Source organism: Medicago truncatula, chromosome 7, assembly GCF_003473485.1.
Source record: "Medicago truncatula cultivar Jemalong A17 chromosome 7, MtrunA17r5.0-ANR, whole genome shotgun sequence".
Lineage (NCBI taxonomy): Eukaryota > Viridiplantae > Streptophyta > Magnoliopsida > Fabales > Fabaceae > Medicago > Medicago truncatula.
The window spans coordinates 9,727,308-9,738,995 of NC_053048.1; the positions used below are offsets into that span (position 1 = coordinate 9,727,308).

The window sequence follows — 11,688 nt, forward strand, 5'->3', positions numbered from 1 at the left end:
TAATCTTCTTATATATTAAAGTTAACAACAAGTAAGCCCTAATTTTAACCTAAACCCTATTGCATAATTTTACTATTTTAACCCTAATGTTTACACCTAATCTCCTATTTTCATCAACAATCATAATGCTCTTTCCTAATCTTCTTATATATTAAAGTTAACAAGTAAGCCCTAATTTAAACCTCAACCCTATTGTATAATTTTACTGTTTTAACCCTAATGTTCACACCTAATCTCCTATTTTCAAGAACAATCATAATGCTCTCTCCTAATCTTCTTATATATTAAAGTTAACAAGTAAGCCCTAATTTTAACCTAAACCCTATTGCATAATTTTACTGTTTTAACCCTAATGTTCACACCTAATCTCCTATTTTCATGAACAATCCTAATGCTCTCTCCTAATCTTCTTATATATTAAAGTTAACAACAAGTAAGCCCTAATTTTAACCTAAACCCTATTGCATAATTTTACTGTTTTAACCCTAATGTTCACACCTAATCTCCTATTTTCATCAACAATCATAATGCTCTCTCCTAATCTTCTTAGATATTAAAGTTAACAAGTAAGCCCTAATTTAAACCTAAACCCTATTGTATAATTTTACTGTTTTAACCCTAATGTTCACACCTAATCTCCTATTTTCATGAACAATCCTAATGCTCTCTCCTAATCTTCTTATATATTAAAGTTAACAAGTAAGCCCTAATTTTAACCTAAACCCTATTGCATAATTTTACTATTTTAACCCTAATGTTCACACCTAATCTCCTATTTTCATGAACAATCTTCTTATATATTAAAGTTAACATGTAAGCCATAATTTTAACCTAAACCCTATTGCATAATTTTACTGTTTTAACCCTAATGTTCACACCTAATCTCCTATTTTCATGAACAATCCTAATGCTCTCTCCTAATCTTCTTATCTTCTTATATATTAAAGTTAACAAGTAAGCCCTAATTTTAACCTAAACCCTATTGCATTATTTTACTTTTTTAACCCTAATGTTCACACCTAATCTCCTATTTTCATGAACAATCCTAATGCTCTCTCCTAATCTTCTTATATATTAAAGTTAACAAGTAAGCCCTAATTTTAACCTAAATCCTATTGCATAATTTTACTGTTTTAACCCTAATGTTCACACCTAATCTCCTATTTTCATGAACAATCTTCTTATATATTAAAGTTAACATGTAAGCCCTAATTTTAACCTAAACCCTATTGCATAATTTTACTATTTTAACCCTAATGTTCACACCTAATCTCCTATTTTCATGAACAATCCTAATGCTCTCTCCTAATCTTCTTATATATTAAAGTTAACAAGCAAGCCCTAATTTTAACCTAAACCCTATTGCATAATTTTACTGTTTTAACCCTAATGTTCACACCTAATCTCCTATTTTCATGAACAATCATATTGCTCTCACCTAATCTTCTTATATATTAAAGGTAACCCGTAAGCCCTAATTTTAACCTAAATCCTATTGCATAATTTTACCGTTTTAACCCTAATGCTCACACCTAATCTTATATTTTCATGAACAACCCTAATGCTCACACGTAATCTCATATTTTCATGAGCCCTAATTTTAACCTAAACCCTGTTGCATAATTTTACCGTTTTAACCGTAATGCTCACACCTAATCTTATATTTTCATGAACAACCCTAATGCTCACACCTAATCTCATATTTTCATGAGCCCTAATTTTAACCTAAACCCTGTTGCATAATTTTACCATTTTAACCCTAATGCTCACACCTAATCTTCTATTTTCATGAACAACGCTAATGCTCACACCTAATCTCCTATTTTCATGAAGAAAACAAATCGGCATCGCTTTATTTCTCCTATTTCTTCAAAACAAATCGCTCTATTTCTTCAACAAAACAAATCGCCCTATTGGAATAAAAGGGTTTTGAAAGATTATAGCAACATTTTTTTTGTTAATATTACACTTTTCATCCAAATTAGAACTGAACTCTCTTTGTTAAATATTTACCACAAAATGCACTTGAATTTTGCAATCTATATAAACAGGTGGAAGAAACATTTCAACAAACAGTTAAAGGGTATCATTTACGGTAAAGGCCAAATATTCGATAAAAGGAAAATTATTTAAATAAAACATTTTACATTTTCAGGTTAAGAATGAACTATTTTTAGGTACATAATATAACATTAACATATAATTTTTACAAAAGAATGAAGTAACATTTTTTCAAAAAAAAAAAGAAAAATATGAAGTAACATACCAGTAATATAATATTGACATATAATTTTAACAAAAGAATGAAGTAACACACGATTGATAAAAATTAATATTTTTTTGGTGAATAAGCGTGGTGTCTGAGGTTTGAATTCCAACATCTGCATATATTTGGGACCACATATTTCATTCTGTTTGATATGCATTGAGATTTGTTTTTGTCTACTATATCTACAATGTATATGACCCGTGCGGCAGCACGGGTGGAAAGTCTAGTTCACAATAAATAGAGTTTCACAACAACATGGATCAATTAGGGTTACAAAGAATCATCTCAGACCTAATCTCTAAGAGATTTAGCTACTCATAATTGAGTTTACAAATAGCATAATTAATAGTGGAATCAAAACATACATAAACTGGTAGAAGGTTGAAGAAATCGCCCTCCTAGCCGTCTTCAGCTTAAATAGGCAACAACTGCTCCTAAAATCGTGGCACGATTTAAGTAAATCATGACACGTTTTTGCCTTGTGTAACAAACCACCCAAATTAGGGTTTCCATAATCTTGTCACGTTTTTGCCATCGTGACACGTTTTCACCAATGTCGAATGCATGTTTCTTGAGATCTCCAAATCATGATACGTTTTTCAGTAATCGTGGCATTATTCCCTTTCTTCAGTTTTTCTTGCTTTTCTTGGTGCTTAAGCTTCCTTATGAACTCCAAAATATCATAAAAAGACTCTAAAAATGTGAAATGACTGACTGTCATCATGGGCTCAAGCCTAAATAGATACTATATCTACTCCCCTTTTTTCATCAACAAAAAGTTAAAATAAAGACAAATAAGAGAAGTGAGAAAAACATATAATGAGATAATTCTAGTAACATATCAGAGTAAACACAAAATATAGATATGGTCAGAAGCAATTAAAAAAGTATCAAAGCAGTAGTGAGTAGAAACAGTTATCAGAAACTAAGCATGATACAACAGGAATGATAATAACAAGATAAATTGGTGTGCAATCTATTGTTTGGCTTGTTTCTTCATCATCTCCATCATATCTTGCATCATATTGGTCATCTTTTCTGATTGCTTCTGCATTTCTTCCTTTAGCTCATTGTAACCTCTGGCATGTGCTTTTTCTCTTACTCTGAATTCTTCTTGCTGTTCATTCATTCTCCTCTTGAGATTTGCATACATCATCTTTTGATAAAAAAGATCTCTTTCCAGCTTCTTGATTATTTGCTCTTGAACAGAGTCATGTTTAAGTTTCTCAAGAATAGGAGCATCAACTTGAAGTTTCAACTTAGTTAACCAGGTTAAATCAATATTCTCTAAATGAACACCTGCAATATGGTAATCATAGATTTTTTCCTTTACATAAAAAGTCATTTATAAATTTATGTTAACATTTAACTAATTATTATTAGAATAAACAGTAAATGATCGTATTTTTTATTTATCTTATAAGGCAAACCAAAATATGTCGAGTTAATAAATAATTTCGTTATATAGTTTGACAATAATTTGTAGATAAATCGATGAACGAATAAATTCCATTAATATTTAAAAATTTAATAAACTATAATCAAAATTATACATATTATACAAACAAACATAATAAAATATACACACGCGTTAGCATAGTAAAAAGAGCGGAAAGACGGGTGCTCGTCTTTCCGATATTAAATATAATTTATTTAATATTTAGAACAAAATTCTATAAAATTATTTAGTAAAATAAAATTAAAGTAAAAAAACTTCTAGAAATTTAAACAATATATAACTTTAATGCACAATTAAGTTTTTTATTATGACTTGAATTGATTTGAAATAATGGTGATCGCCGTAGGGTAGTTTTATAATTTTGAAGAATTTATATGGCAGTGTGTAAATGGTGGTATTCTTATGTGGTAAAAGAAAAAAGCAACTATACATTAGACTATAAGATCAAATATACATGCATAAATTGAGGATTTGTACTGAAGTGACTATTTGATGATTGATGAGGATTGAATATTGATTATCACCCTCTCAATGATTATTACAACCATCTAGGATAGGTAGATCCATTTTTTTGAAAAACTTCTCTAGGGGGCATTGTATTATTGTTTTTTTTTTTACCACATAAGAATTTCACCATTTATACACTACCATATAAATTCATTCAAAATTCTAAAACTACCCTACTGTGATAACTACCATTTCAAGTCAATCCAAGACATAATAAAAAACACACCCATAATTAAAATAAACAGCACCACATGACAACAAAAGTAAAGAACTCGTTCTTTGGCAGTTTTGTTGATCAAGGACTTGTGAATGTTAGAAATGACACCACCACCAACAATTGTTCCCTTGATAAGGGTTCCTCATCTCCCCTAATAGCCAGCTGCAAATGCTTTGGTGTGATCCTCTTCACCTTCAAATCTTAACCTGCATTTCCAGCCAGTTCAAGAACTTCCGCAGTCAGATACTCTAGAATTGATGCCAGATAAACTGCAGTTATTGCTCCCACACGTCTGTTATATTGGACCCTTTGCTTCAGCTGTTTGTGGATCCTACCCACATGAATTTGGATTCTAGCACGAGAGTAACGAGAAGTGTGTTTCTTCTTGTCTTTGTTAGCCGCGGTGGTTTTCTCTGCAACAAGACCCTTTCATCCTTTTCCTACCATTGCTTAATCACCTTGGAATCGAGAAAGAGAAAGAGAGAGAAAAGAGTTAGAGCAATGTATAGTTGTTGTTTTAATCTTTCTAAGTTATATTTGTGAAAGAATTTTGTACTATATTGATTTGAATTGAGAAATATATGAAACGATTTGCAGTTGTGTTTAAGTTTTGTTTTGGATCATATGTTTAATTTGTTGTTTAGACAATTTTTTTACCCATAAGTTGTTTAGATCGTGAAAAATAAGTGTTATGTTTATTTTGTCTTCACATACAAAACTACTTTAACTATTTATTATTGATTTACTTTTGGTATACTTATTACTGACACGTAATAGTCTAATTTACTTTCACAAGTACAAGGAAAGCTAAACTTATTGTTGAACTAGCTTATAAGATTGTTTGATCAAGTGACTGTTTGGTAAACTAATTTCTAGCTTTTTTTATATGTTATTTGAAGTAACGTTTAAGCTTGTAGATTTTTTCATTTTTTTTTCCAATTTTTTCATATATATATATATATGATCTTATTCTTCGATATCAAAAAAATTATATATAAAATATAATTTGAGAGCACGTTCCAGAATGTATTTATTTATTGAAAGTTTTGTTTCTCCAAATTAAAATCATAGTCATAGCCAAATAGCTATATATAGTAGCCCTAATAGCAAAAATACAAAAATAAACAGAACTCGTTGAAGGTGAAAAAGTTTTGATCAAAAAGAAACTTATGGAGCATCACAGTGAAGGAAGTGTTTCTTCAGATACTCATAAAAGGAAGAAATGTTGCAACCGTCACACTTCTAATCAGATCCAAAGGCTTGAAGCGTAAGAGTCCTATCTCTGTTAAAAAAAAAAAATCTATTATTTTTGCACCCTATATTTTATTTATTTATTTATACGACACTTAGATTTATACACACTTAGGCATGCAATGTTATGATATACGGATGGGTACAAGAAAACATGCATGTGTGATTTGACCGGGTTTCTTCACTCGTGGGATTATGTGATAGGGTTTTTACAGTAGGACAGACAACCCTAAAAGCTGCATCAAGCAAACTAGCAAACATGAGAAAGCGTGTTCTAACAATCAACATGCTTTTATACTATTTGGATTTGACATTTTTTGCTTCCTAGCACCAGATGTTGTTGACCTTCTACATAGAGTTCAAAGGGTCATGTACAGCACAACAATGTCATGACTCTTAAGTCCATTAATGTTGTGTTTAGGAGAATTGGTTTTGCAATCCAAAAAGGCTTAACGGTGCAGTTTGTTGTCTGCTTACCTTATATTCATATGTAATTAATCTTTGATATATAATAATTTTTTATATATAATAGTTTATACGCCTTTTTTATTTTATTTTTTAGGGTGTTTAAGACATGTTCATATCCTGATGAAAAACAAAGGTTGCAGTTAGGCAGGGAATTAGCCATGGATCCTACCAAGATCAAATTTTGGTTTCAGAATAGAAGGACTCAGTTGAAGGTATTTATGAGTGTTTTTTAAATTATATTAGGGCTTTGTGTGTGTTTTATACATGCATGGGATTATCATATTTATGTGTTATTTTACAATGATTCTTTGTGGTTTTGGTTTGAACAAAACAGACACAAAATGAAAGAGATGATAATTGTACACTCATACAAGAGAATGATAAAATAAGATCTCAGAATAAAGCTATGAGGGAAGCCCTTCAAAATGTTATCTGCAGCACTTGTGATGGACAAAAGTTGAGAATAGAAAATGCTCGACTCAAAGAAGAGGTACGTAAATCATTAATACAATATCAAGTAATGCAAAAGAATTATGTGTGTATTCATTCTTAATTATTACATGCACAATTTTAATGGTTAAATATGTTTAGTCCATACATACACAATATTCTCTTTGGTGACATATCCGACACTTACATGTCTTAGGATTTTCGTTTAGATATTTTTTTGGGTTTTTCCTCTTTTGTACCAAAAAGAAAATGTTTATAAATCTTATAATACTACCAATTACCAAGTCTCTATAAAAGCAAAACAAGGGCTAAAATTAAAATATAAAAAAATGTTTGTATGGACTAAACTTCAAAGATTGTGAATTAATTTTATAGGACAAAAAAAATTAAATATAGTTTAAAATTGCGGTTACAATGTAAACCTTTCTATTGTGGCAAAATATAGGAAAATATGTTTGATGCGGTTGAAATTGTAGTAGCAATGTTGTTGCGGAGAACTTACTTTTTAAAAGTCTTTTATAATGCGGTTGCTTGTAGTGCAGACCGCAATTTAAAACCATGTTTACATGTGTTGTATTTTGCATTTATGTGGTCAATTAAAATGGTGATTTTTGAACTTTTGTAGCTTGTTAGAGTATCTAGCATTGCAGCTGGATACACTGGAAGTTCATCAACATTGCCAAATGTTCCTTACCAACCTGCTGGTCTCTCTCATAAGGAAAAATCACTAATGTTTGACATTGCTACAAATGCAATGCAAGAGCTGATTTTTCTTATGGAAACTAATGAGCCTCTTTGGATGAAATCAAACAATAATGGAAGAGATACTCTTAACCTTGAAACCTATGAAACAATGTTCCCTAGGACTAATAATCAGTTAAAGAATCCGAATATTCGCATCGAAGCTTCTAGAAAATCTGGTGATGTTATCATGAATGCCTTGACCTTGGTTGAAATGTTTATGGATCCTGTAAGAACTTCTTATTCTATTATAGTGTTTTTTTAGATTTGAATTCACTAATTCAATTTAGTTAACTTAATTAAGCAAATTTAAAGATTGATTTTGTAGAACAACACAAGTGGATGGAGCTATTTCCAACTATTGTGACAATCGCAAAGACTATTGAAGTTATATCTTCTCGAACGAAGGATGGTCTTGATGGTTCTTTGCAATTGGTATGATTAATTTTTTTTCGCTGTTCGGTTAGACTAACACTTATTTTAGATGTATTTTTGTATCGATGTATTTTACGATATCATTCAATAATTTTTTTTAGATGTATGAAGAGTTGCAAGTGCTTTCACCACTTGTTCCTATTAGAGAATTCTACTTCCTACGTTATTGTAAACAATTTGAGGAAGGATGGGCAATAGTTGATGTTTCATATGAATTTCCTCATAACAAACATTTTGCTTCGAAATTTCGAGGCCATCGTCTTCCTTCCGGTTGCTTCATCCTGTGAAGCCCGGATACGAGATACGATACGGATACGATACCGCACCGATACGTCGATACGGAAAAATTTCAAAAATCAAGATACGATACGGCTGAGATACGTTAATAAAAAAAATTATATAATTAAATGTACAATATAATTATAACCATTTTTTTTGAAGAAGCTAAAATGAAATTTATTAAAATCACAATTAATCCTAACCAGCACAAGGAATGCTAGACTAGGTGTCGTATTATAACAATTGTTTTAATATGCAAATATATTAACAAACAAAAGAAATCAGTCATAGGCTCGTAACACATCAACATAAATATAAATAATATTGACGATTAAGAGAGTGGTGATTAGTCAATTACATACACAATATATACCAAAAAGAGCATCATCAGTGATATACTATATTCAAAAAGAACATTGTTAGTGTTATACTATATCGATCTAAAAAATAAGCACTATATCAAAAAAAGAACACATAATTACTCAAGAGTTAAATTATTTTAGTTAACATTAATCGTCTCAATCTCCTCTCCTCCATTTCCATCAACAAGATACAAACCAGCTTCCAAATCTGGTTCATCCAAAGACAACTCTACTAACTATAAAAAAAAAAAAAAAAAAAAAAAAAAACACACTTATCCGTGTGTATCGGAACAAATAGAAGTATCCTTCGCGTATCCGGGACGTATCGGAAAGTATCGGATAATTATTTTATAAAAAAAATAAAATTTAATATTTGGATACTCTCCGGATACGTATCGGGAAGTATCGGGCAGGTATCGGTGCAGGATACGCAGGGGATACGATACGTCATCCATTTTGAAGTATCGGGGCTTCACAGCTTCATCCAAAACATGCCTAATGGAAAATCCAAGGTAATTTACTTTTAATTGAACACTATAAAATCTCATTTTGTTGGACGCAATTTATTATTAAATTAATATATATATATATATATATATATATATATATATATATATATATATATATATATATATATATATGAAGCATTTTTTAGTCACTCTTGTATATTTTAATTTATAGGTTACTTGGATTGAACATGTTGAAGTTGAAGACAGAAATCCAGTTCATATGCTCTATAGAAATGTTATCTATAGTGGAGTTGCATTTGGAGCTGAAAAATGGCTCACTACACTTCAAATAATGTGTGAAAGGATTGCTTCTTATCTTATGGATTCAGGTCATTCTACCGGTCATCTCGAAGGAGCGTAGCTATATAATTTATATTATTGTTTTAAATCGTAGTTGCGGCCACAATATAAATGTTTTAGAGGTCTTTGTAACCACAATTGTGGCTGCATTTGTCGGTATTTTACCGCAAGATAAAGGTTCACACACACAATATTGCATGAATTTCGATCATATATTTAATTTTCTTGTCTTGGAATTTTTCAGTGATTCCATCACCTGATGGAAAGAGGACCATGATGAAGCTAACACAAAGGATGGTAACTAATTTCTGTGAAAGTATAAATGGATCAGCTAGTCATAGATGGACCACATTATCAACTTTGAATGAGATTACTGTGAGGAAGAGTCAGCCTAATGGTGAGGTGCTAAGCGCATCTACTATCATTTGGCTGCCTCTTCCTCCACAGACTGTGTTCAATTTCTTGAACGATGAAAGGAAACGATCTCAGGTTTGTTAAATACTTGATCAATTATTATTTATTTATATATATATATACACACTTATATATAACTTAATGCTATTATTCAAAATATACCCTTAGATTAAGCCATTAATATTGGGAATAAATAATGACCATTATTAATATTGTGAATAAATAATGACCATTATTAATGCTGTTTTTTGAAGGGTGATTTTTTGCTTTGAAAGTATTTTTTGAAGGGAGTTGTTAGTAAGCCTTTTTTTTTTACATTAAATTTTTTTGGGTAACATTTTTTTTACATTAAATTAAAAAAAAAATTAAATGTTTACTATCTTTAAAGAATGTGAAGCGGATATATATTTTTTAGCCGTCAGAATTGCACCTCTTAATATGAATAAGTGAGGATTTATGAATTCGAACTTCCGGCTCTGCTTATTGTATTATCCTTATCAACTGAACGAATATATAGTATGATTAATATTTATTTGATGTTATATGAAATACCTTTAGAGTTAAAAGGTTTTCTTATCAACATTAATTATTTTTCAATGTTGTTGCTTAGTCGAATGTACTTTCCAATGGTAATGATGTTCAAGAGGTTGTTCATATAGCAAATGTTTCGCGCCCTGGTAACTGCATTTCCGTGTTTAATGTAAGACATGCTTCCTTCATTTATTATTTTTTTATTTATTTATCCATTTTGTTTCCCATTTCTGAGGGTGTAATTCAATTCAACTGTGAAGTAGAGGTCACAAGTTCAAATCCTAAAAATAGTCTCTATATCTACAAAAGTAAGACCACATACATCTACCCGCCTTAGACTCCATCTGATGAGAACCACATGTACTAACGGCCTGTTTTTTATACTTTATAAAAAAATATTGACATTCAATAATTTTAGAGATTTATTTTTAGAGATTTTTAGGAAAAGCATAAACTACTTTGTATTTGTCTACCATAATAAAAATTATATTTTAGAAAGAAAAAAATAATCCTCGATTGAAATATTTTTGAGATTTTGTTTCAAGAGAAGCTATAACAAAAAAAAAAACTCTAATATCGATCGAACTCTTTAAAAGGGTCCATTTAGGACCTTATACCATTTAAAGTAACTCTAACAGACAAATATCGTCGACCCCGTAAGCTTAGCTTAATTTTTATGGATGTTGCATAATATATGCAGCGATTAGGGTTTGAATCTCGAACATCTCACTTTTTTACATTTATTTTTATATTTATCAAAATGTGTAAACTCCAACCACTAGACCACTTAACCTAAAAAAATAGACAATTTTCGTCGGATTATGGTTTTTTTCCTAATGTATTTTGTTAATTTGCAAATGTAGGGTTTCAGCACAGGAAACAACAACATGTTGATATTACAAGAAAGTTGTGTGGATTCATCAGGTTCACTTGTGGTGTCTTGTCCTGTTGATTCATCAATAATGAGTGAGGTAGATCCTTCATACATTCAATTACTACCATCAGGTTTCATAATTACTTCTGATGGAAAGCAAAATGATAATAATATTCAAGGAGGTAATAGTGGTAATGATGATGTTGCATCAACAAGCTCAAACACAAACATTGGAGGATCATTGTTAACAGTTGCATTTCAAATTATGGTGAATAGTTTACCATCTAACATGGAGTCTGTTCCAGTTGTTAATGGACTTATTTGTAAGACTGTCGAACAAATAAAAGCTGCTTTGAATTGTCCTATGTAGTTCCTTATTGGTATTATCAATACTTATACTAAATGGCTAAAGTATTTAGTTCATAAGATTTGGCATAAAATCTGAAGGCACCTCTCTTATTTATATTACTGTATGGATTTGTGGTTGATACTTTATTTATTTTGTTAAAAAAATATATTTGTTTATCAAATTTAAAATATTTAAGTTGTATTGTATGATAATTTTTTGTAATAACAAAATTTATTATTCTATGGAGTGAAGTATAAATAATACTTAATCCAC

General features: G+C 30.3%; 1 protein-coding gene and 1 pseudogene across 1 annotated transcript; one reads left to right on the plus strand and one right to left on the minus strand.

Annotated features, from left to right (window-relative positions):
- Positions 1–3,245: 3,245 nt before the first annotated feature.
- Positions 3,246–4,899, minus strand: LOC120576954 (histone H2A variant 1-like; annotated as a pseudogene).
- Positions 4,900–5,621: 722 nt separating this feature from the next.
- On the plus strand, positions 5,622–11,436 carry LOC25499839 (homeobox-leucine zipper protein HDG11). The gene is made up of 11 exons (XM_039827826.1): positions 5,622–5,719; positions 6,266–6,383; positions 6,506–6,661; positions 7,247–7,591; positions 7,678–7,797; positions 7,899–8,080; positions 8,917–8,950; positions 9,120–9,301; positions 9,490–9,736; positions 10,272–10,361; positions 11,056–11,436. Exons 1-11 carry the CDS (start codon positions 5,622–5,624, stop codon positions 11,434–11,436), a joined length of 1,953 nt encoding a protein of 650 aa, XP_039683760.1.
- The last annotated feature ends 252 nt before the right edge of the window (positions 11,437–11,688 follow it).